The sequence below is a fragment of the Artemia franciscana genome, chromosome 8 (genome assembly GCF_032884065.1).
Source record: "Artemia franciscana chromosome 8, ASM3288406v1, whole genome shotgun sequence".
Classification (NCBI taxonomy): Eukaryota; Metazoa; Arthropoda; class Branchiopoda; order Anostraca; family Artemiidae; genus Artemia; species Artemia franciscana.
This window is the reverse complement of record NC_088870.1, coordinates 18,203,750-18,230,529: the sequence shown is the minus strand read 5'-3', so window position 1 is coordinate 18,230,529 and position 26,780 is coordinate 18,203,750. Positions and strand designations below refer to the sequence as shown.

Genomic DNA, 26,780 nt, shown 5'->3' with positions numbered 1-26,780 from the left:
AATTTTCCCAACAAACCTCTAATAGCATAGAATACTACCACTTCTACCCTAACCATGTTGCTCTGCTTTGGAACCCTGTAAGCAATCAAACCATTCCATCTCAAACATTTGAACCATTCAAGCAAGATTATGCTGATTCAACAGGGACTGGGATCAGAAGGTGTGGTATCTACACTTGGATGCCCCATAGTCCTCAACCAAACTTAGAAATTAGCATTGGTAGACGTTAAATTCATTTAAATGAATTTACTGACACAGAAATGTTCATTTTGGGTTTGGTTATAATTTTGTTGCTATTCAACGCTCGTGATGTATGCCAAAAACAAATGAAATTATCTGTCAACCTAAGATTCTTGATTTTTTTTTCTATCCTTAATTTTTTTTAACAAGATGGATTTCCTAGAAATCTCAAAGCATTTACAGTTGTCCAGTGTGTTCTATAAATTTATAGTTTTAAATCTTTAATGGTCAAATAACCTATTTTTTTTCTTTTTTTTAATGAATAGACTACTAGATCCTTTAATAATACTAATCTACTAGCAGCTTATGAGGCTTAAAATAACTTTAGTTTTACCACAAGGAAGCCTGAAAGTATGAAATCTAGATTCAAGAAGAGCCTCTTTTTAGCCCTTATTTGAATCAATAAAAAAAAACAAGTTTTTTCAAATTGAAGTAAGGAGCAACATTATAACTGAAAACGAACAGAAATTGTTCTGTATATGAAAGGGGCTGCCCTTCTCCTCAATACCTCGCTCTTTATGCTAAAGTTAGACTTTTTGTCAAATTTCTTCAAGAGCGACTTTGAAACCTACGGGTAAATCAATCAGGATAAGAATCTTATTAAAGTAGGAAAAATATAAGTGCATTTAATATAGGGGTAAAATTTTCATGATTTTTTTTACTTTATTTTTCCTGGGAGGAGGGTCAGCCCCCTCACACATGGAAAGTTTCTCTTCGTTTTAAGTTTTAGTGTTGCTCCTTACTTCCAGTTGAAAAAAGACGTTTAATTCGAGACAGTTTTTAAAATAATGACTGGAAATCCCCCTCCCCATGTGTAAAATTTCCTCCACATCCCTTGCAAAATCCAATGCTAAAAAATGTCTGTATACTTCCAAATAACAAATCCTTGCTAAATGTAAACAATGGGCAAATTGAGGGACTTAGGCCTACAGCCCTTTCTTCAGAGATTAAATAAAAAAAACTAATTTTTTTAGCTGAAAGTAAGGAGCAACATTAAAACTTAAAACGAACAGAAATTACTCCGTATATGAAATGATTTGTCCCCTCCGCAATCCCTCGCTCTTTACGCTAAAACTTTTAATTGTTTTAAAAAGTAGAATTGTGGCAAAGAGTCAAACTTTAGCGTAAAGAGCGAGGGATTGCGGAGGGGACAAATCATTTCATATACGGAGTAATTTCTGTTCGTTTTAAGTTTTAATGTCGCTCCTTACTTTCAGCTAAAAAAATTAGTTTTTTTTATTTAATTTCTGAACGTTTTTGAATTAATGCATGTTTGGTTTTGGCTCTCCGCACATAAATTAATTAAAATGAAATTTGTATATTAATTCTTTTTTTGGCTAAATGGCTTTCTCTTAGATTTGATCAGACTATTTTGAGAAATAAGGGGTGGAGAAGAAGGCCTAGTTGCCCTCCAATTTTTCGGTTACTTAAAAAGGTAACTAGAACTTTTAATTTTTAACGAACGTTTTTATTAGTAAGAAATATAGGTAACTTGAGAATTAACTTACGTAACAAACTTTCATAACCTTATTTATTTATTATGTATACGAGTGGGTTTGTACCCTCGTTAATACCTCGCTCTTTACACTAAATCGTAAGTTTTGTCCCAATTCTTTAAGAATGACCCCTGAATCAGAAAGGCCGTAGAATAAATAGTTGAAATTACTAAAAATACTTTAGCATAAAGAGTAAGGTATTTATCTCCTCCTAAATACCTCGCTCTTTATGCTAAAGTAGTTTTAGAATCCCTCATATGCGTAATAATCTCTGTTCGTTTTAAGTTTCAATGCTACTTCTTCCTTTCATTTGAAAAAAAAACGTTTTCATGTTTATTTTTCATTGTTTTCTTATAGTAATGCTAGAGAATCCTGCGCCTTTGTCATTTAATTTTTCTTCCCCCATGACAGATTCCTCCAAGGAAAGATCCTCCAAAATAGCCCCCTCTCCTCAGCCCCACCCCTAAACAAAATAAAATCCCCCTGAAAACGTCTGTACACTTCCCAATAACCATTACTATATGTAAACACTGGTCAAAGTTTGTAACTTGTAGCCCCTCCCCCAGCGATTGTGGGGGAGTAAGTCATCCCCAAAGACATAGTTATTATGGTTTTCGACTATGCTGAACAAAATGGCTATCTCAAAATTTTGATCCGTTGACTTTGGGAAACAAATGAGCGTGGGAGGGGGCCTAGATGCCCTCCAATTTTTTTGGTCACTTAAAAAGGGCACTAGAACTTTTCATTTCCGTTAAAATGAGCCCTCTTGCGAGATTCTAGGACCATTTGGTCGATACGATGACCCCTGGGAAAAAAAAACAAAAAAAAAACAAAAAAAAAAACAAACAAATAAACACGCACCCGTGATTTGTCTTCTGGCAAAAAATGCAAAATTCCACATTTTTGTAGATAGGAGCTTGAAACTTCTACAGTAGGGTTCTCTGATACGCTGAATCTGATGGTGTCATTTACGTTAAGATCCTACGACTTTTAGGGGGTGTTTCCCCCTATTTTCCTAAATAAGTCAAATTTTCTCAGGCTCGTAACTTTTGATGGGTAAGACTAAACTTGATGAAACTTATATATTTAAAATCAGCATTAAAATGCGATTCTTTTGATGTAGCTTTTGATATCAAAATTCAATTTTTTAGAGTTTTGGTTACTATTGAGCCGGGTCGCTCCTTACTACAGTTCGTTACCACGAACTGTTTGACTATGGAAAGCAAAACATATAATGAATTGATAGATTCGGATAACAAAAAAACAAGAAGCCACCTAAAACATCTGAAGACACACTTCAAAGCGCCAGATAGTGCCTGGAAAATTGTAACCTTTCGAATGAAAATAATTTCTTAGACCACGCTGCTTTTCCATTTACAAAAAAAAATTAAGCAAAAGAAAATGAGTTTAAAATTTCAACAAAGCTGTGAACAAAAAATAAAAAAAAAACTAAACTTTCATTAAAAAATATTCCGAATATTTCGGCTCCACGTCGAGGAGCCTTTCTCAACGAAAAAAAATTAGAAGAACGAAAAAAAGAAGGAAAAAAGAAAAAAAATGTTTTTAAGACATATTACACACACAAAAAACACGACAACTTAACACACGAAGAAGAAGAAAAAAAAATAATTACAATAAATAAATAAGAAGAACTCACATTATAAACAAACTTCTAGCCCTGATGTTATAATATAAGAAAAAAAAACGGATGTCTGTGTCACTGTAGGCATTCCCCTTTTTTTTCTCATGTTATAAGATCAGTGCTGGAAGTTTGTTTATAATGTGACTTGTTCTTTTTTATTTATTATTAATAGTTTTTTTTCTTCTTCTTCGTGTTTTTAGTTATTGTGTTTTTTGTGTGTGTTATGTTTTAGAAATATTTCTTTTTTTTGTTGTTTTCCTTTTTTTTTCGTTGAGAAAGGCTCCCGGACGTGGGGCCGAAATATTTGGAATATTTTTTTAATTAAAGTGTAGTTTTGTTTTTACTTTTTGTTCAAAGGTTTGTTGAAATTAAAAGCCGTTTTCACTTGCTTAATTTTTCAAATAAAAAAAGTACAAGCCATCAGGAACTGCTGTTCAAACAGAGCATTTTTAACATTCTGCCACAAATCGTCCACTATATATATATATATATATATATATATATATATATATATATATATATATATATATATATATATATATATATATATATATATATATATATATATATATATATATATATATATATATAATAAAAATCACGCATAATTGTTATTTTTATGTATTTTAAAGTTGACACATTGCTACCGCCTCCAAGTTTTTGAAAAGGGTAGAACATAGAAAGCTGTTGTAAGGAAAATACATTTGGGATAAGATGGCATTGCTGAAACAACCCTTTGTCTGTATTCACTGCTAAAGCCTAATAATATCACCATCAGTGAGGACAATAGTAAATAAGATAAGAGAGTGATAATATTTATTCATTTTTTATTCTTTAACGTACTACTATTTGAAAAGTCATGAGTTTTAAGGGGATCTTGAGGGTCCTGACCCCTCCTTCCATTAATATGTTCGACAGTATTCTCTAAAGGGGTATTTTCGTTACCTTTACTACTCTAGAATATAAATCTTGCTACCCCACTGTCAGACTGAGAGAAATGGCTTTAATGATGCAACATATTGGACAGTTATTTAAAAATCTTAGAAGTTTGTATGTTATAAATCTTTTTTTTTTCAGAGCTTGCTATATCTCCTAACAATAATGAAGTTCATATTCATGAAAAGGCTGGCTCAGAATGGAAGCTTGGTCATGTTCTTCGGGAGCATGATTTAAGAGTAACTGGTATCGATTGGGCTTCTACTACTGACAGAATTGTTACTTGCTCAGCTGTAAGTATTTATTAGTTATATTCCGTAACACTATATTGAAAAACAAGGACGGCATATAATTTTTTCGAAGGGCTGATTTAAGTTCTTTCAGCCCAAAGGACTTACCGTCAACGTACATTGAATAGAAAAAATTGCATGCCATGGATGTTTAGATCCTTCAGCTGTCCAATGAAAAAGAAAATCCTCAAAAATAACTATGGTAAGCGCATATGCTTATGTATACAAAAAAATTATGTTTTGTAGAAAGCTAAAAAAAATTAATAGATTCTTTTGGATAGCGAAGTGACAATGAATTTAAATCGACTCAATTGAGCTAAATCCCGGTTTATTTTTCCCAGAAGGGGTTGGGAAAAAACATTATTTTTCCATATGAGCGTCAAATTGTTTCTAAATATTTCAACATATTGGAGTTTTTGTATTTTTTATTAGATTTTCAGGAGGAAGCAAAAACTCCCTCCACCCTGTGGGGATATTGTTTATAGCCTTTGGTATACTACAGTGGTCAGCAAAGTGCGGGTCCAGAGCTGCATGTGGCAACTACTTGATTATAATTCAGAATCCTAAGTTTCAGAATAATTCTAAATTGAATTATATCCAATCAATAATCAAGTAGTGACAACTACTTGAAATAATCAAGTAGTTGTGGGTATCAAGCCATGGCTAATTCTAGAAAAAGTCAAGACAGATAGTCCGAGTGAGTGAGAGGCAGATCTGACGTAAGCCCTTTTTAGAATTGTATAAAAAGGATGTCAGTTGATAGATAAGTCTATCTATCATCTGTTCATGCGTCATTCCTAGGGCAGAACTGAGGGATGAAAAATTGGATGGATTTTGGGTTGACGCGTCACAGATAATATCCACTGGACTTGTATGCGAAATCTGGGACTGCATTTGCTGGGACTCACAGGTGAACAAGTGAAACCTAAGCCTAATAGGCTTAGCTGCTTGTAGTCTAAAGGCGGAATACCATGTCATAGGATTGACATATGACCAACGAGTCCTCTGGACTTGCAAGTGAACGGTGAAACCTATAGTTTTCCAAGTCTTTGGTTAAAGGGCACGTGTAAACGGCAAGTTAGTATGACTCTCTTATTGGATAAATACTTTTTTGTTAGTTTTTAGAAAGGCACGCTCACCTAGAGTTTCAGGGAGGTTGACCAAGAATTTAAAATTGACATAGGACCGTCAAGTTGCCTTGAATGAGTGGTAAACAAGGCACGCCTGCCTATGTTCCTACTATGGTCCACTACTTTGCAACTGTTTCCAGTGTTTAGTTGCTTAATATTACAGTACATCTTGGTCAATTGTCTTCAAAGGTAGACAAGGAAAAACCCTGAAGAGATACTTTCTTGTCGTGACGTAGGTACCCATCACAAAGAAACTGGAGTTCAGGATATCAATATCTGTGCCCATATTAATTAGTATTTATGATGTCAGTACGGTTTGTTAGGAACTCAAGGGAGGCCATAGAATGCTAATATGTAGTGGCTTAAGTAGTTCCTTTATGTACAGATTGTCTTGAATAAGTCTCGTTCGAAGGATACCCTACTGACGAACAACAATCGAATACCAGATAAAAGCCAAGAGTAGGTTAATTGGGATCCCATCATACGTCATATTTAGTGCTACTCCTTTTTTTAGGATAGGAACGCTTATGTTTGGAGTCAAGACAGTAATGGAAAGTGGTTGCCGACATTGGTTCTTCTTAGGATAAACCGCGCTGCTACCTGTGTTCGTTGGTCACCATTAGGTTGGTTTTTTACCATTAATTTTATATATTTAGGTCATTATGTGTGTAGTATATACATAAAGATTTTGCTGATTCAATTATTTTTTGTTTTAGTTTTCCAAGAAGCTTAGGAAAACGAAATCCAATAGATTCTCAAAGAATCTATTTAAAACAATATCACCGATATCTTATTTTATTATATCTTTATCGGTGAAACGTTTGTATGCATCGTCATGTGTCAAAACTCATTTCAAATCATCTACTTTTTTAATCTACTTTGAAATAGTCGGTTTACGAGCTCGTTTCTTTTTTCCTTGCTTTGTTGTTCATCTTCCTGTAATTTATTTTAAACTGGAATATACCACCTGCTCAAATGAAAATTAAAAATAGAATGACAAAAGGGCCTTAAATAGAAACATAACAATAATAGGTAAGATAGTGACAAACTAATTCAACTTGAAACAATAATAAAATGAAAACAATAACAAATATAGAAAATTGCTCATAAAATATAAAAAAATCATTAACCTTTTGAAAGGAGAGATGTAGCCGAATATTTTTTGGTAGATAATTCCAACTTGCATTGAATCTTATATCCGTTAATGTTTGTAATTTGAGTTCAAAATCTTTAAAACTACTAGGGTTTTGATATTGCTAAAATCAAGAATAATTTAAAACGTATCTTTACTCATAGCTCTTGGCCAATATTTTGTGTTAGCTGGACTGTTCGGAGTCCAATTTAAACATACCCATAGAATAAATAGACACTACAATTATGAATTTACGTGGTCTGTGTTCAGTATATACACGATCAACATTGTTGGAATATCATTGCAAGATATTGACATAATAATATACTTACATTAAAATAAAAACTGACCACAACATCGCTAGTTAGAGGCCAATTGGCCATATTCCGATTCCGCGCCGCCAGTACGACACTCCTCCCCTCCCCCCGGATTTAGAAGCATACTTTTTGGGGGTATTTCCGTTGAAAAGTGTTTATTAGCAAAAAAAAAAATGAAACAACAAAACAAAATTACTTTCCTAGATTTTGAAAATTCATTCCCCCACCTCCTTTCTGGGAGGTGGCAAAAAATGAAAGCTTTAAACTCGCCCGGATGGATGTAGAATATTAGCCAGTGTCTCGGCCTTAGATACCGTATTACTACAACAAGCTTGTTGTAGCAGTAGTCTATGCGATGATTTTTTTTCTTTTGTATTAGTTTAGCTTGTCTTTTTTTTTAGAAAATAAGTTTGCGGTTGGCTCTGGAGCTCGTCTGATTTCAATTTGTTATTTTGAAAAAGAGAACAATTGGTGGGTGTCTAAACATATCAAAAAACCAATCAGGTCAACTGTGACTTCCATTGATTGGCACCCAAACAATGTCCTTATTGCATGTGGATCTACTGACTACAAGGTAGTGTTTCTTCTCTAATATAACTTTTTTACTCAGTTAGCATGTGACAGTTCTCCATAATTATTATTCTAGAATTATGAGTAAGTCTATTCAGGATATGCCCTGACACCCTCTATGGGCTACCCTTTGCTTGAGATGCTAAATATTCAAAACCTTAATTTTGGACAGGCACTGGTGAACCCTCCTCCTCTCCCATCAAACAGCTTGATGCATATTAGACAAATCTTTATTTTGGCATGGGTTGACGAATTTAAAAGTATTTAACAGATATTGTTTCTTGAAGTTCTATACGTAATAACAATTGGCTGAAACAATGCTGCTATTACTGTTAACAACTTACTTCAGCATCAAGCTGCCTGAGGCCAACATAGCTACGCAGGCTCCTCCTCCGTCCCGATCTATTCAAAGTCTCCCTATTTACACCCTTCTAAAAATTCCCAATTTCCCTTAAATCTTTTCTTACGACATCCTCCCACCTCAACCGGGGACGACCTATTTTTTTGTCCTTAGACAGTTGGCGGAACAGGACGATCTTCGGCAATCTGTCATCCTTCATCCGCAGAACTTATCTTATCCATCTCAACCTTTTTCTCGTTATGGCCCCAGAAAACGGGATTGAATCACAATTGTCGTACAGCTTACAGTTTGAGATACGGTCAGTCAGTCGGGTACCCATAACAGTCCTTAGGCAATTTCTCTGGTAAACGTAAGAAAATTCTCCGCCATTTTTTGGAGCGCCCTCTCTTCAGAACCCAACTTGACCACTTATCACTTTAGCTTCCAGTATTCCAATCTTGGGGTGGAAACTTATCTTCCTATTCTTCCAAACTTTTTTCACCTGCAAAAAACACCCTGGACTTTGGCTGTTCTGCTGTTAATATATTTACTGCACCTATCATCTCTACTAGTAATGCTACCTAGGTAAGTGAAGGTGTCCACTTGATCAATCTTCTCATTATCCAACATCATTTACCTTCGCTTATTCCTAGTCTTAGCAAGCTAGTGCTCTTAACATTAATTTTCAAACCTATTCTTGCAGTCTCAACTCGCAAGTCTATGAGAGTTTAACTTCGCCAATTGATTCCGTGTTCTGCCATTGCCTTTGCTGTGCTACTAGAACAAAGTCCATTAAAATGATCCATATAATTAGGATTAGGACAAAACCGTGCGTAACTTTTGATATAATACAAAACCAGCAATCTGATAGACCATACAAGGATAGAAACTTCCCTGAAGCTCTTCTATCAACTGAATCAAGCGCTTGCTCCTAATTCATAAAACTGAGGACTAAAGGGGTTTGATGACTCAGGCACTTCTCAATTATAAAATTTGGTTGACGCATCCGTCTTCCCTGTCCTTCTCCTAAAACTTTATCTACAGCATCTCAAAGTCTAAAAAGTATCATCAGAGTTAGTAATTTTCTTCCTACGAAAACCAAGTTCATGCCTCTAAAATGACCTCACTCACTCTTATCACCTTTGTCATGCATGGGTTTAATCAAAGATATCCTAAGATCGTTTGGTATTTCCCATGTGGTATGGTATGATTGATTCCATTGTTTGGTATGATTTTTAAAAATCATATTCATAACCTTCAGTAACTTGTCTCTGACTTCATAACCCCCATATTAAAAAAAACTCACTTACCACATTGTAGCACCTGGGGTCTTATTATTTTTTAGTTCGTTTAGTACTCCTCACTAATTCTTCCTTCAAATCCAAAGTATCATAAACTTTTTTCATTCTTTTCTGTATCTTTTCTTGTAACTCTATCACGGTTTAACACATTCTTAAAGTGTTCTGCCCATCTCTCTTCACACAGCGACACCATCAGTGACTTCGCAAACTATTTTCCCAAACTATTATTCTATCCATCTTCTACATTGTCAAATTTTGAAATATCCAGTTTAGTATTAAACTGTCCGTGGTAATTTTCTCTCAAGTTCCCATCCTGGAGTCTACCAATGTCATAGCTTCTCGGAATGTAGTTATCCCTCCTAAATATCAGCTTTAGGTTAATCCTAGATCTAATGCTAGATTTAGGGGTGCTCGCCAAAATGCTCGCCTTAGGGGTTGGCGCATTTTGAGCTTTCGCCCAAAACAACTTTATAATTAAATTTCGCCCTTGTTTACTCCTTGTGTTAAAAATAGTTATAATTTTGATTCTATTAAGTTAGGAATCCCCAACCGAAAAGAATTTGGTTATTAAAAATGAGAAGCTTGAGTTAATGAGCCAAATTATTTTGTAGGCTCGTGTATTTTCGGCTTGGATAAAAGATATTGAGGAGAAACCATCTCCAACTACTTGGGGAGTCAAAATGCCTCTGCAGCAACTTATGGCTGAATTTCCATGCTCCTCTAACGGAGGTAAGCGATTTATTTCTTACAATATCATGTTCAATTTATCCTGCAAGTTAAGGAATAATTATCTGGGAATAGGTTCTTGGTTGTATGTATTGAGTAGAAAATAAAAAGAGCTATTAGCATAAATAATAAATTGGGAGGGAGTTACACACTCTAATTGGAGTAAAGAAATGCCTTCAATTATCTAGGTCAAACACCACTTGACATAATTTTTTTGCACTATTTTATATGGTTAATATACAATCAGATGCACAAAAGAGAGGATTAGGATTGCTAATTTTTGACCGGCCCAAAGGATCTCTCTCTTAGGAAATCATCTGTTCTATCCCCAGGGATGGGTCAGTGTGCGCCTATACACAAACAGGTATTTTAGGGGCTTGTAATCGTTAGAAGTGATTTTTACCTTTACTCGCCGTTTAATACCCAGAAGGTGTACATTTCATGTAAATTTTTACAGTTCTTGGTGGAGGGGGATCGAATATCCCGAATGCCTCGGGTACGATATTGTCTGTATGCCGAAACTAATCCATAATATTCAGCCCCACACTATAATTTCTACAGATGTTTTATGGTGAAAATGTTTGTCTTCGCTAAAAACTTCATCTTCGAAGAATTCGATGTTTTTCTGTTTGTTTTTTTTTTCCTTTTAGGCCTTGAAATTTTTTAATGGCTGTTTGATTTTAGTTTCCCGGCATAAATTTTGCATTTTTTAAAATTAAAATATCAGATTAGAGTTTGAAAACATAATCAACACATTACTTTCAAACACACAGTTTATTATGGTATTCTTTTTCGTTTATATATGGACAAAAATCTAAAAAAAACTACTTCTGATTACATTTTTTGGATTTATATTTGGAGTTGGTAACATTAAAGTCAGAGCACCCAGATTTTGCAAAAAAAGCAAAATTCACAAAAACTTTGGTTGGTGGAATCTGTTAACGGTGTCGTTGTTTCTGTATTCTCGAATTTAGAATGAAAAGTTTTGTTAGAAACATTGTGTAACTTGCTTTGCCCATAATCTATGTTGGGAGAAGTAACTCGCGAGTTGCCTCTTAATTTGAATTGAAAGGGCGCAAATTCAAAGATTTAAAAGGATTAGATTTCTTGGCAGTTAACAACAATAATACCTGCTTACTTAGGTTTCGGTCATCCTTGTTGGACGTTTGGTAGCTCCGCTCCATTCGCTGGAGCGGATTGATGTGGCCAAATCAGCACAGGGGCTGCTTATTGATTTTTTTTTTTTTAAATTGATCTGAGTGAACTAGAGCCTTTGGGGGTCTTCCACGCTCGTGATGCTGTCAGTTTCTTTCTATTAATACTACGGATGCATATCATCTTGAATCGTTGAGGTTTTCTTTCGTCTTGAGTTTCCGTGTTTTGAATCCATACATGACTATTAGAATGAGTAAGCTGTGGAACAGGCACATTTCCAATTAGTTGGACAGATGGCTGACTATTTTTCTGGAGAGGACCTAGTCCTTGAAAGATAAAGCTGGCAAGGGCAAGTTGTCGTTTCACATAAGAGCTGTGGCCAATTCTAGAGGAGTAGGCTGCCAAACTGCAATAAGTGATCAATGTTTTGGCCTGTTTTCCACCTATGGCGAAAATTGACTGGCTTTTGTTATTTATGTCTCGTGGTTATCTTAAATTTATTCTTGGTAACATAGATATCGTGCAGAATAGCTTTGTGACATCAAATAGGCGACATAGCTTAGACAGCATGGTTTATGACCCTGTATCAGCAGTTCCTTTTAACAGTTGGTAAGCTCGTCTATCGCGAGATTCTCTTTCAATAGGCCTCCTATTTTAGGGCCAGGGACAATAGCCAGGGGGGGGGGGGGCTATCACCCATCCTAGATTTTGGAAAATACTCTTTTTTGGTATTTTCATTGAAAAAAGATTAAAGAAAAATTCCTGTTCCACTCTTGATTTCTGTCCCACCTAGTACCATATCCTGACTGCATTATTCATAGAACGGTATTTAAAAAGAGGATCTGACGAGAAGATGCAACTCTGGAGAACTCTTCTGGTGATCCCACCGGCAGTAACTATCAGTCAGTTCACCATAAATCCCATTGTGAAGGAGGATATGCCGGAGTCTTTCCCGAAATGGAAGTAAATGGACGAATAGCTGGCAATTTTTTTCATAGTTTTCGATGTTTTATTCCATGATTTATTGAACGACGAATATATTATCGACTGTGGGCCTATATAGGGGGAAGCCGACCTTACATTCTCAAATGGCAAAAATAGTTAATACTTTTGTATATCGGAATACTATCAGAACAGCTGACTAACGGATCGTGAGTATAGGACTATATTGAGGCGTTTGCCAGCTAATCCCTTTCAAATCGCGTCTGCGGAATATATGTACTGAGTAATTGTAGTTATAATTTAATAGGTTGCACGCGCAATGAAGTTGGTGTTGCATATTTGGTTTTGAAGAAGTACATTTTGAAAAAGAAACGTCTAAGGGTTTATTAGCCTCCATCAGTCGATGCAACATGACTGGTAGCAGCTTATAATGCTTGCTTGTTGCTCAGTACATGATGTGTTTTGAACTTGGTAGCGAATCTGGGGCGATTTTAACACCTGAAGTAGGATATAAAAATTTTATTAGTGAATTTTCCAAAATTTCGTAAGTGTGTATCATAATGTATTTTAAAGAAAACGCGATGAAATTAAACGAAAACCAATTAAGATGTTTAAATTGACAATCTAGTATTGATTTAGCTTTTAATTCGATTCATATCTTTAATTTTTTCTTAACAAGGCGGCTGGATCCATTGTGTAAGCTTTTCGGAAGATGGCTCCAAACTGTGCTGGGTTGGACATGATTCTTCAATTTCCGTTGTTGACTCAGCAAACAACATGGTAATGTTTAATCTAAAGACAGATGCTTTGCCTTACCTAAGCTGTCTCTGGGTCTCCGATTCATTGATTGTGGCTGCGGTGAGTAATATTTTTTTTTTTGTTTACTTTAAGGAGGATTTGAAGAGGTCAGCAACACCAGAAATATTCTACCACTACTACAACTAACAACTCACCGCAGAACCAAGCCGCCTGAGGCCAACACAGCTACACACGCTCCTTCTCCATCCCAATCTATTCAAAGCCTCCCTCTTTACACCCTCCCAGGAAGTTCCCATTTCCTTTAAATTTTTCTTTATGACATCCTCCCACCCCAGACGAGGACGACCTGCTTTCCGTTTAGCTCTAGACGGTTCACCGAAAAGGACAACCTTCGGCAATCTGTCATCCTTCATCTGCAGAACGTGCCCTAGCCATTTCGACCTTTCTTTCATTACAGCCCTAGAAAGTAGGATTGAACCACATCTTTCGTACAGCCTACTGTTTGAAATGCGGTCAGTCAAACGGGTACCCAGAACAATCCGTTGGCAATTTCTCTGGAAAATATCTAGCAAATCTTCTTCCGCTTTTCGGAGTGTCCATGCTTCAGAGCCACGTGCCTGTGTGTCTGACAATGTGTTTGCCTGTCTCTGTGTCTGTCTTTTTGTGTTTGTGTGTCTGACTGTGTGCTTGCCTGTCTATGTGTCTGTCTTTGTAAGTTTTTATTTGTGACTCTGTTTGGTTTTGTGTGTCTTTTGTCTCTCTCTCTTCCCCTGCCTGTGTGTCTGACTGTGTGTTTACCTGTCTCTGTGTCTGTCTTAGTGTGTTTGTGTGTCTGACTCTGGTTTTTTTTCTCCCTCTCTCTCCTTGCCTGTGTGTCTGACTCTATGTGTTTGTCTGTCTTACTGTTTGTCTTTGTGAGTTTTTATGTTTGACTCTGTGTGGTTCTGTGTGTCTTTTGGCTCTCTCTCTCCCCATGACTGTGTGTTTGTCTGTCTTAGTGTGTTTGTGTGTCTGACTCGGGTTGTTTTTTGTCTCCCTCTCTCTCCTTGCCTGTGTGTTTGCCTGTCTCTGTATCTGTTTTTGTGTGTTTGGGTGTCTGAATCAGTGTGTTTGTTTGTGTTTCTCTCTCTCTCTCTCTCTCTCTCTCTCTCTCTCTCTCTCTCTCTATCTTACCTTACCTTAAAAAGTTTGGGGGGGGGGATCCTGGAAGGGGGACCTGGAGTCCTGTTTGGGACCCAAACTCATGCCCAAGCCCAGTAATGGAAAACCGATGTGCTCACAAAAAGGATACCTGGCCGGTTGTAGTCATCACAATCTTGGAGTTCGAAAGAAGTTTCATTAATATGTTATTCATATGTCGGTCCAACAAGCATCTCTAATCACTGTGGTATGCAAATTCCTGTAGTGATGCCAAAAAATGTGCCCAGAAAACAAATCAGTGATAGCATTTACCATATATACAACTCCAACTGAGAAATCGATTGCGCAATTAACTTGTTGCAATATTGTTGCACTTAACATCAGTCGGCTAGTGCCCAGAAACAATAAATTGATTGCCTAAAATGTATTTTTTAAGAACATAATATCATCAATGACTTGTTGGCTCAGTCGAGTATTTTCTGTTGTTCTTTAACCATATAAAATCATGGGTCTCTCGTTTGATTCATAAACTAGACATAAATTTCATAAAATCAATTGAACACTGCTTACAAGCCAAAAAAAATGAGTCGTTGGAAAAGAAAACACGTCACCATCGATAAACGTACTTAATATTAACGCCATCTATGATTTTGATTACGTAGATGCCAGCATTCGTGGAATTTCCACTCTGTTTGGTCTTTTAAAAAGTGCTGGTACCGGGGATCGAAGGTGGTGAGCTGCACTTGCACGGATTGACCCTATACTACTTACAGACAACGTGTGATTTGCCAAGCGCCTTGTGCTTATTGTTCCGCCAGCAAAAATATCCTAGGATTGTCTTTCTACGTAAACACTGGCCATGGTTGAGCCGGACATGATTTAAAACCATCCACACACATGCATCATACCTAGTTCTGCTGTATTATACTGCTTAAAGTGTTATTTTTCCTCGACAAATCTGCACGACCAAACCTGCTTTTGATGTTTAAGCGAAGGAGCTTCATTAAGCATGCGAGCTATGTATATATGGTGACTTGGCGTCTTTGAAAATTTGAGCGCTTCCGGAAAATCTGGTTTAGTCCTGAATTTGTTTTCTGTCCCAGTGTCGCAGAAATTTTCCAAAATGTTCCACATTTCAGTGATTCATGGGAAAAAACATGCGACTCCAGGTCTTATCACACGTGAAGCGTGTGTTAGAACTAAAGATATAGGAAAGCGGGTAGAGGCCAAATTCGCGGCAGTTCGTGTCATTTATTCGATTCCTGTGTAACAAAACATCCATTCTAAATATACAGCGCGGTTAATGGCAAAATCTGAGCGCAAGACTGCAGAATTTGGCCTCTATTTTTTTTCTCTATTCTTATGGTTAAAACACTTCCAGCTTAATATTTGAAAGAGGATTCTTAGTCGTTAAAGTACTCAATACCTTAGGTTTTGCTGAAGAGAGGGATCTACAAAGTAAGGTGTTTACTAGTAGGGATGAATGGGGAATTTCCTTCATTTCTTATTCAACTAAATGCTTTGTAACAGATATATTTTTGAACTTTACTTGTTATTCTCAATTTTCTCGATTTATATGAAAAGACTTCTAAGGGTGGGAGGATGGTGTTTGCTGAGACAAAATAGTGTCCTTAAATGGAGCATCAAATTTGCGCTTTGGAAAATGCTTATATTCACTAGTTAATGACACTCCCCCGCAACTGACTTACATTGCAATGTTCAGTTTTGGTTTAGTATCCTCAACGTTGTGGGCCGATTATAAACAAATTTAGCTGGACATTTCTATTCAATCAATGGGAAACTTTATGGGATCTTCTAACATGTAACGTAAATTCACTTTTTTTCACATTTTTCGATTTGTTATTATTTTTATTTCAGAAGCCAAAATCAAAATATCTTATTACGCAGAAATAGTCGTGAATCAAAAATTGCGTGGTGTTTTACAAATGATGGAAGAGGGGTTACAGTAATACTGAGGCTTACACTCAGCTCCTAATTTAAAACAACCTATGCATATTGCGACTTGTAAGCTGTCTCCATATAACCTACGGAAAACCATCCCAGGAAAAACATACTTTGAATCTCCCTGAGACGATATTACTCAATCGCCAACTGCGACCAGAACGCTCGGTACTAGACCGTGCAAGGAGTATCCCACAGTACGACCGACCGGTTATCTCTTATCTGTACTCCAAAAACGACGGGATATCTAATCTCATATGATATTCTTATCAAAATTACAAATCTTTTAGAACCTAGACTAGGAAAAATATATAGAGACGCAGTAAATTCGAAAAAAAACTCATTATGTTGCAAGAACAAAAATTGACTGACTGAAAAATAGAACACAAGAAAAACACTTTAGCTTCTGGGAGGGATGTGTCTCTTGGACTTTCTGACCAATCCAGGGATCATCACGGCATGTAATAGCCCCGCGAATATTCTCAATAAATTGTACTTACAAAATTCGTCCAAAAAGATTGTCTGGCTGACTGGTGACTCTTTGTCTAGCTGTATTTTCTGTCTATCTTAATTATATAACTTATTCATACAAGAAGTAAAAAGATTGACGCAGAAAAGGGGAGGAATCACTTTAAAAGGAAATAATCAGTTACGAAAAGGACACTTGTTTGATAACTAGGGTCTGGGGCCCGACACGTTTCAGTATTTGAGCTCAGGCCAAAAATCCTAATCAGTAACAAAATCAATTTTGCTGTTGTATTCGTTATAAGAATAATACTTATAAAAATAACCCAACAATTATATTATAATCATGTGAGTGAAATCAGCCAAAAAAAAGCTGTAGCAAAGTATTTTTTTCAAGAGGCAAGAATATTTTGTTTATAAAATGTTTGTTTATGTTCATTCGGCCCTTATTTTGTTTATGTGCCAATTTCAAAGTTCAGTGTTGCAAAAGCTGGCGCCCATGTATGTTTGGAATCATTGGGGAGGGGGATGTGAATACCATGATGTTTCCAGATTTCACTGTCATATTTATTTATTGTTGGTTTTTATGCTTTTTCTCACTTACACATGCGAATTAATTTTCTTATAAATTGTTTCTATATCAAATTCGTTCGTTTTCAGGGTCATGGATGTTGTCCAATGTTGTATTCAATGAGTAGTGGACAATTATCATTCGTCGGGAAACTTGATCATAAGCAAAAAAAGGAATCAGCAGGCCTGAGGTAAGTGAATTCAACACCCTTGAACAGTGACTTAGCTAGAGAGAGGGGAGACAAGGGAATGCTGGTCTCCGGGTCCAACTTAGGTTAGGGTGCTTATCAGATAAACGCGTTTCTTTCGTGTTTTTTTTTTTTTTTTTTTTTTAATCCTTTGATTGCAGAGGGCATTGGAATTCAGAAAAACCAAAAGCAGCTCAGGGGATCACGCGCTTTCATCGTCTTCAGAGTGCATTTCAGATGCAACCCCTGGGGGGGTGGGGTAACTGGACCCTCAAATTTTGACTTGATGAGGGGTGGAGGTGAATAAAAAATATTGTAAATCAGGGTAATCAAAATAGCACATCAGCAATATCTCTGGAACGACTTGAGAAATCGAGTTGAAACTTTTGAGAGTATTAAGAGGGGACTTGAAATTTTACGTTTGCCATTTTTGTCTTGGAAATATTTGTTCACCTGAAAAAGGGTCAATTATATATACCTGACAAAGAAAAATATCCCTTGGTGTAGATAATGAAGACAGAAAAAGAGGTTGCATCAATTCTTGACACAAGAACGTCCGAAAAAATTTCTTCGGTTGGCTTGAAACTTACTGGGCATGTAGATTTGGAAGATTTCATAGTGCTCGATTCATAGTGCAAAAAAAGATAATTTTTTCGGTGATCGACTTGGAAATCACAGGATCTAGAAGACCCCAATAAAAGCCAGTCGTTTCGGAAACAAATCTCGTCGTATTGATTCTAGGGGTCCGATTGTGTTTTTTTACGAGAACAAAACATACATTTTTTTTAAAATGAACATTAAAAGATCTTTTTAATGGTGGAATAAATAAGTGTATATCAAAGCATGTCTACAGGATAGGGTCACGATTGCTTCTGTACAAGAAATATGCAGATTTTCAATCCATATGTTTCGAAATCCCCTCCCCTTACCGTTTCCGACTTTTATAATTGCACCTTCAAATTTTGCCTTAAGTTTAGATTACAGTGAAACATTTTAGTTCTGAGTTGCCTAATGTATTAACTCAGAATCAACACCCAGTAGCCTAGTGTAGCCAGATCAAATAAGAGGTGAAAGAACTTGCCTTATGTAGTTTTACGCTTAGAGGGCACCAAGGGTGAAAAATCAGCAGAAAATGAGCGATAAAATTTATCATCATGGAGCTCTAGAAATTGTGATTTTCCTTATTGTTGTAGCAAAACATGAAAAATGACATAAATCTAAGCCATGTATTATTAGTAAAAATATTACTAAAGATGAAAACTTCAAATTATTAGTTAATTGAGTTTCCTAAAAAAACTTTTTTTTTGAAATACCAATTAGACTTTTATATTTAGGCTCATTTTCTGTTATATTTATCTCCTTATTTTACTATTATATCAATAGACCCCTTATTTTCTTCTGATTTAAAATTATCACTTTTATTACTTAATTTTTACATATTCCCTCTAGCCTATGTTTATTCAATAACCTGACTGAACATAACCATTGTACCACCCTTTTGATTGTTGTTTTGCCCGAGGATAAGCTGCAGATGAACGGGGTGTTACAGTTGTTTGGTTTGACTTGTTTGTAAATAAAAAAAAAATTTGCTTTGTTCTTTTCATAATTCAAGTGTTGCAGCAAAGGAGAGAATTAGCACAACGGAAAAATCTTAAATAGTACATAACAACCATGAGAAAAATCGGAAGATCCGAAAAATCCATGAGAAAGATCCGTTCTGCAAGTACGAATAGATCAAAGATAGAGCCAGAGGGCAAAAATGTTTTCATTTTAATGTCCTTGGTACTTTAAAATAGTACAATTAAATCTGAAGTTTATGGTAAGAATATGTTTTCCTGTGAATTTTAACAAATATCATGATTTTCTTCTTTTTTCATTGTTCATATCTTCAATAAAAAACATACTCTTCAAAACACAAATCTTTTTCAGTATAGTCCTTATGACAGTTTGGCCTTTAGAGGGTTAAGAGGGGAGGGTGAGGTATCGCCACTGCTATATTGTGGCAACTGAATTGATTTCTTTTAGTTTTATGGACTTTGTGTGAGAATTAGTCTCAGAAAGGTTCGGATATGAGTATTATTCTATTTTTAGCGCATTTAAGAGATTTCAAACAATGGACAAGCAGAATCGCAGTGAAATTGAAGACACAAGTCTCGATACTATTCACCAAAATGCCATCACGAGTATGCGCTTGTACAAGGGCTCCAAAACCAATGCAAACCAATTTTCAACTGCTGGTGTTGATGGTCAAATCGTCATCTGGAGTCTTAAGGTAAATAATAAGCCTAACAACTAAAATTAAAAACTATCAAAATTACTATCAAAGTTAGAGTGGTTATGTTCGTGCGGAGTTTTATCATCTTCCATCCTCAGACATTAAAATTAGGTCACATATCCAGTCACTCATGGCAACTTTAAAAAGTTAATTTTATTCTTTTCGCTTTATGTCAAGTAGTCAATTGGCCTTGTTCATGAACAAACAGCCATATATCACGTAGAAGATAAAAATAATCGAAACCAAAGACCTAAAGGATTAAATGTCGACAAAATCAAAACAAGGATCAAATAAAACTCGTGTTAACTGGCAGCGGTAGTTCCTTAATGGGGAAGTCGTATTTTAGTAAGAAATGATTTAAAATTATTAACAAAATAGACATTCACTCGATACGATCGGTGGTTTCAAAGGAGGGTGTCCTTCCCCCATCAATCCCTTACTCGTTAAGCTAAAGTTTTTTTATAACTCGTTTCTTTAATTTATTTTTTGTCGTTTTTCAAAACATGCCGGAAAATCCCCCGGGCAGTTCTCCCCACATGTAAAACTGAGCAGCCGAAGAGAAAGCAATTCATACAAAATGAATTCCGGGAAATTTCCCCTGACAGTCTCCCCCCCCCCCTGGAAAATTATCCCTACAAGTAAAATTGAGCAATCAAAGAGACAGTAAGACGAATAAAAATAATTCTGCATATGAATTCCAGAAAAGAATTCCGAAAATTCCCCCCGTGGAAAAAAAAGCTCGCGGAAAAAAGCTCATGGCAGCAATTTCTTCCCCTTCCCCTCACCAAAAAAACGCACCAAGGCTCATGGTACCCAATCTCGCCCATTTCTCCTCTGTGCCGGTATGCATGTGAATGCAATACTTTAATCTACATAGAAAAAGACTCGCAAAAGGAGGGACACTCCCCTCATTGGGTGAGGGGGAATTACCCCCCCCCCTCTCAGCACCAATAATAAAGACGTGGACCTAAAATATCTACATTCATCAAGAGGGATTAGACAACAACGTTCACCCCTCCTTCAATCTCATTCTATATTTATCTGAAGGCTCAATGAGAATTAGGAAATTTGGCCCTTAACATGTATTCTTTGATGCGTAAAGAGTACAAGGCCCCAAAGCTTACCCACCCCCCACCTATAAAATGACAAACCGCCCGTCCTTTATAATAGGCGATATGCACCTATACATCATTATAATTTTAAAACATATGAATCAAGTCAGTTAAGTCAAATAAAGCTTTAAAATGAATGTCAAAAACATTTTTCTGTAATAAGAAGAGGAGGTTTTATCCCGCAGCACCCTTATTCAATATTAATCCAAATGAATGAAGATGAGCGATTAAATCCTAGACTCACTCCACCCACCCACGCACCCTTTTCTATACTTATATGAAGGCTCACAGAGAGTTAGACAATATGGGCATTGAAACGCGCTCTTTCTGAACATAATTTCATGAAAAATCAACTGAATCAATCTTAAGATAAACGTCTATATTTACCACTTATCTTATATGGACTCTGTGATTTTCCAGAAACGAATACGCCACCTCACGGTATTACCTCCTCTGCTGCTGGAAAGCTCAACATATAGTTTTTAGATACTCATAAATGGATTGGCTATCTCAGGATTGTCAGTCGATGGCAACTTGTTCCTCTTTGGGGTGTAACCATAGTTTACTGCCAAAAAAGGGCAAACAAAGTCACTTTCCCATGGTACACTCAGTTTGATCATTGAAATAGGGCACTAAAAATTTTGATTTTCGGTTGAATGAACCCTCTCCTGATTTTTTGTGACTCTTAGTTCGATACGATCACCTCTGGAGAAAAGAATAAACACGCATCCACTTTCTTCTGGAAAAAAAAATGCGACTCCACAGTTTTTTTTTTAGATAGGAGTTTGAAACGTCTACAGTAGGATTCTCTGATATGTTGAATCTAATGATGTGACTTTCATTAAGATCACCTTTCTTTTTGGGGAACTTCCTCCTTTTTCGAAAATCAGGCAAATTTTCTCAGGCTCGAAGCTTTTAATTGGTAATATTAAACTTACCAAATCATGTATATTTGGAATCGGCATGACAATTTAATTCGTTTGATGTAACAGTTGGATACCAAAATTCTATTTTGTAGAGTTTCGGTCACTATTGGCACGAGTCACTCCTTACTTACAGTTCGTACTATGAACTGTTTGGTTACTTTTTGCTTATCAGCCCATTTAAAGATATCTTTTAATGTTAATATTTATGTCTTTTTTCTAGAGTCTCGACGGAAGCATGAAGAATTTGAAGATATAGAATTGAATACAATCAATTGTCTGGTATTCCATTTGTATTTGTTTTTAATTTTCTTTAATAAGCTAAATTGTATGAAGTTCTTTTGCACTGTCTTTGCCTTGTGTATGTTTTCCTTGTCCTTTTAAAATAAATTTCAATATTTTATTATGAAAACCGAATAGAAAATTTTTAAATTATAGACAGGTACCCATAGCCTAAAACCAGAGGCAAATTAATGGAAGCTTAAGGTAAAATTTTGCTCCAGGTGCTGATCTAGTTCTTCTATATACCTTGAGAATATGTAATGTGCTTAGGTGAATTATGAGAATAATTTTGTGATTTTATCGGCAAAGCATTACATAGGTTGACACTCACTTTTGTATATGGAAAATCCCCAAAAATAAAGATTAATAAAAAAAAACTGCATATCACAACAAATCTGCTTATCATCATTCCAATAATCAAAGGACACATCTCAAACTGTCTTGAACTGCAATGTAATATAAAAACAGTAGATTCCAAGTGTTTTACACCAGCTTCTTCAGCTGAATATAAATGCTTTTAAATGTTCTTTTTTAAAAACAGAAAATATAAATTTTCATGTATTTCTTCCCCCTCCGTCCATTTTTCCTTCAAGATTTGCGAACTGTATCCCAATTTTTTCCACTTTTTTTTTACCCGTATTTATCATGTTTCTTTCTCTATTTTCAGTCTAAATATAAAATTAAAAAGTATAAATATAAAAAAAAAACATTAAGAAACAGTAATTTAAAAATTTACAAAAAAGGATTCACCAAACAAAGGGCGCTCTTTCTCTAAGAATTTTGACACTATATCTCTTCCATTCTTTAGGTTTGATCCATAGCTCATTGGCAGCATCCATACAAGCAAATAAAGCAGCACCTTTCCAAACAGTATTCTCCGAGTCTTGATCTTTGACTCGCGTCATTACTTCAATTGGCTCTGAAATAATAAAATTTCATATCTTTTTAAAGCTCAATATCGTCCACTTTAACCTATGGAAGCTACAAATTCTGAAAACTCGCTACCAGATAAAATCGTCTGTGGCTAATACACTGGAGCATATTTCTTCATGTCACTCTGTCAGAAGCCTCTTCCCTGGCCACCTCCTAAGAAAATTCTAAAAATGCTATCCTTTTCTTGAATTCTAGTTTAATCCGGGGTACACAGCCTTTCTGTTATCCTCGGTGGAATTTTTCAGTGAGACTAATCTAGGAACCCGGTATTTGCCCATGCTGAAGGACAGAATAAATCTAAGAAACATATCATGCAAAGACATTTTTAGCGACAAAAACTACCTGTCTGATCTCAAGGGGGCCGTATTCTTCAATCTCGTAAAGAGAGCAATTTTTTAAAACAATTTCCGTTATTTGTCTTAAGGCAGCTTAAGTTATTCTTTCCTGATCCACGTGTGAGGTAGAATCAAACCAATTCGTTCACAAATAGTAGAGTTTTTCATTACAATGCCAAAATTTATGCATGAAATTATCCTTTTACAATTTCTATAAAAAAGATAAATAATTCATTTTTGTGAACTCGTGTTATGCCTGAAAGAGAACCATATTCATTTTTTTTTTTTGGCAAATATACCTGTTCTAAGGCGTAAGTATATTTGAACAAGTATTTTTTTCTACTGTGTTTCAATGGTCTCTTCTTGATTCTTTTTTTTGCAGCGATATCATTTATAAATAAAAGACCGTAACAGGAAAGCTTTGCAATGCTTTTCTAAAAAATTTGGAAGTGGAGTAATACTGGTTGTTAAAAAACAAGACCCCATTCCCTGTAATTGACAGGTTTTCAGTCAGATATACTCTATATGGCAATTTTCAATACTATATCAATCGATGGTTGTCGGCAAAAACACTGATTATCTTCCTTCTGAATTATTCTTCTTGAAAGCGCGCTGTTTGTTGTCACAATCACTTGCAATTTCAAATTGCAATTGTTCCAAACTCGTTTTTTGTTGTTCCTTGATATGCGTTCATTCTGCTGAATAAAATATTTTTGTTTTAACAGTTATTTCACACAGTTTTAATAAAATGTATCCACACAAAAACTGTCAATTTAGCTGTAAAAAATATTGTGTCTCAAATACTTTTAATTTCTTTTACTTGCTTCAAATCTCATATAAGTTACAAAATCAACACTGGCTTTAGTTTCTTACATGGCTCACAATTTGACATAAAAACAACTGATAAAAGGGCGGGGTTATTGAACTTCCGTTTCTGACACGCTTAAAGAATAACGTGATTGGCTCAAAATGTGACGATTTATGTCACAAAACCAAAGCTACATTTTGTTACAGAAGGGCAGGACAGTATTCTCTCATTGTCTCTTCAATTTTTCGGACAAACGTTAGGATTGTTGAGGCGCGAATCTTGGCTTAAAAGTTTCACATAAATTTCCAGTAGAAAAAAAACATGTGATTACTTCTTCATAATCCAGAAAGGAATAGGGTACGCTCCTGCACTGGCAGCACTGTCGCCAGTTTTGATTGATGCTGATAAATCGGTAGAGCCACTTGTTCTAAGGAGCCATGGTGTAAGTCGTGCTTTTGGTTCGGTAATTCACGCGCATATTATCATTGAATTGTCTAAGCGCAGGGTCATTAGCTGTATCATTCGTATTTTGTATAATATGCATGCTCATTGAATTGTCATAGTTAATCTGCTTGACGGAATGACTAAAGAGATAGTCATCCCTGTTCGTCGTGGAAAAAGGCAAGGTGTCCTTGCATCCCCAATCGCGTTTAATACTGTATTCTGGACCCAGAGTCCCAAGCGGTTCCCTCTTGTATTTTAGAAGAGATAGATGTACCTCATTCCTTATGTGGACTATGTTTTCAACCCCAGCCGTACGTTACTGGCGTTTGAGAAAAATTTCTTCATTCCAAGTCGAGAATATTAAAGGTAAATCTTAAGTTTAACAGTGAAAAGTCAGAAGGGGTACTAGTCAACAGGGGCCCAGTTTCTCAATGAATATAAAGTTGATCTTGATGGAGTATCGGTTGCTCCTAAACTGGAAATTAAATATCTTGGTCTCCCAATCGGTGATTCTCTTAAAGCAAGTAGAGAGCTCTTCATTCTTCATTCCCAGCGCCGAACGTCCAGTGCCTACGGTAGCATAGTATCTAATAAACTTTGTTCTAATCGCCAGCTACTGGCTAAATTGTATAACTCATACGCGCTTCCAAATTTTGTACCTTGCACCTTTTTAGCGTACCCTTTCGGCAACGGAACTAGAATAACTCCAGGATTTTTTACCGGTATGCCTAATACCTCCTCGGCCTCTCCCTTTGGGCAAGTAATTCTTCGGCTAATAGAAGATACGGTATTATAGACCATAATGCTGCCAACGGAATATATATTGAAGCTTACAATAATGGAATAGATGGACACCCATGGTGGTCCATGTTAAAACAACAAATGTATTGTTTCTTTGTAATTATTAAGATTGTTATGTGTTTTGTGTAATTATTTGGTTAATTATTGGGCTTGTGTGCATACTTTACGAATTTTAATTTTGTTCCATTTGTCATTTTCCGTCTTTCCCCTTTCTTTTTTTAGACTCCTTTTGTTATTGTGTTTCCAATGGGTCATAAGAAAAAAAGTCAATCCAATAACTTAGAAAAAAAACTGTATTCTCCTTCAGATGATGGTATATATTCAGGTGACTTAGTCTTGACAAAAAGCCAATTATTTATGTTCAAAGTGTTGCATTCTGGTCATTTAAAAATTAAGTTCTCTTCTACTATTGATTAACTTTGTTAACTATAAAAAAAAAGTCCAACATAGATCAAATTCTTAGTGGGTGCCACAGTACTTTGTACTTTAAGTATCACAATACCTTCGTAAAATTTTGGGAAATACTATTCACAAACATATTGACCCCAGGTGAGTAGCCTTTGACGGTTGAAATTGGATTTTCCGATTAAAATACCCATAACTTACTTGAAATGTTTAAAAATAAATTTAGTATAAAAAAGAGAATATTCCTAATTTGTTTTCGGAAAAACTATTCACGAGTATTTCGACGCCAAGTGTGGCGTTTGACGGTTAAAATTATTTGCTCTCCAAAGCGTCTTGCCACAACCGAAGGGTCACCCTTTTCAGTTTCTGAAAGACTTTCTCCATTTCAGACAATACTTGACAACACTGGACAACATTTTCTAGATGATATATTGCCTTATGAGCTCCGGAAAGTGAAAGCTGGTAGAGATTACCACAATCCTGCTCAATTTAGAATTTGGAAATAAAATTTTACAAAACACGAAATCAAAAGTAAAAAGATTAAGGAATTATGGATTGAAGAACTAGAAATTTTCAGTCTGTTATTTGAGTGACAAAAATTCAGGGACCATAAAGATAGCAAGAATAATAAATTCCAGACAGCAAAGACACATATCGAAAAAGAGATTTACCTCCTCTATGTTCTATTGGGATTTTCAGAGCAATTCGATTTTGCAACCATGTTGAAAAACCTTCGATTTTAGCTGATCCACCAACAACTAAAATATTCGTATAAAGCTTGCGTACCACTTCTTCCGCTGAAAACAGATTTATAAAATTGTCTAAGATTAATGCTTGAAATAATACTGCTAATAGAAGAGCGAGGAAAGGATCATAAAAACTGTTCTCAAAATACTTAGGATATCTAGGATTATTGACAAAGAGTGCGTTCCAAAAGGCTATTATCATGAATAATTTCGTACATGGCTCTGCCTTTCCGGTATGATCGAAACGAAAGTCTAAAAATAATGGCGAAAATTTTTAAGACACTAAAAAAAAAACCTTTTTAATACAAAATTAATAATAGAGTGCGAATATTTAGGATTCAAATCTGGAAGCCGTTATTAACGGGCGAAAATTATAAACAAAAAATATATCTTTGTTTTTTCATGTTTTGATAAG

At 35.7% G+C, this 26,780-nt stretch overlaps 2 protein-coding genes across 6 annotated transcripts in view; one reads left to right on the top strand and one right to left on the bottom strand.

The window, feature by feature from the left end:
• LOC136030083 (actin-related protein 2/3 complex subunit 1A-A-like) overlaps positions 1-22,023 on the top strand; it is a 29,137-nt gene extending 7,114 nt beyond the window's left edge. For both annotated transcript variants that reach the window (XM_065708737.1, XM_065708738.1), the window contains exons 3-10: positions 4,456-4,607; positions 6,249-6,357; positions 7,585-7,757; positions 10,006-10,123; positions 12,897-13,075; positions 17,204-17,304; positions 19,393-19,573; positions 21,835-22,023. In XM_065708737.1, coding sequence (XP_065564809.1) covers positions 4,456-4,607; positions 6,249-6,357; positions 7,585-7,757; positions 10,006-10,123; positions 12,897-13,075; positions 17,204-17,304; positions 19,393-19,573; positions 21,835-21,870 — 1,049 coding nt within the window. In that variant the 3' untranslated portion in view covers positions 21,871-22,023. The remainder of the gene's footprint in view (positions 1-4,455; positions 4,608-6,248; positions 6,358-7,584; positions 7,758-10,005; positions 10,124-12,896; positions 13,076-17,203; positions 17,305-19,392; positions 19,574-21,834) is intronic.
• A 567-nt stretch (positions 22,024-22,590) lies between these two features.
• The window catches only part of LOC136030081 (actin-related protein 8-like), a 43,566-nt gene continuing 39,376 nt past the window's right edge, over positions 22,591-26,780 (bottom strand). For all 4 annotated transcript variants that reach the window (XM_065708732.1, XM_065708734.1, XM_065708735.1 and 1 more), the window contains 2 exons: positions 26,291-26,416; positions 22,591-22,812 (listed from right to left, as the gene is read on the bottom strand). In XM_065708732.1, coding sequence (XP_065564804.1) covers positions 22,640-22,812; positions 26,291-26,416 — 299 coding nt within the window. In that variant the 3' untranslated portion in view covers positions 22,591-22,639. The remainder of the gene's footprint in view (positions 22,813-26,290; positions 26,417-26,780) is intronic.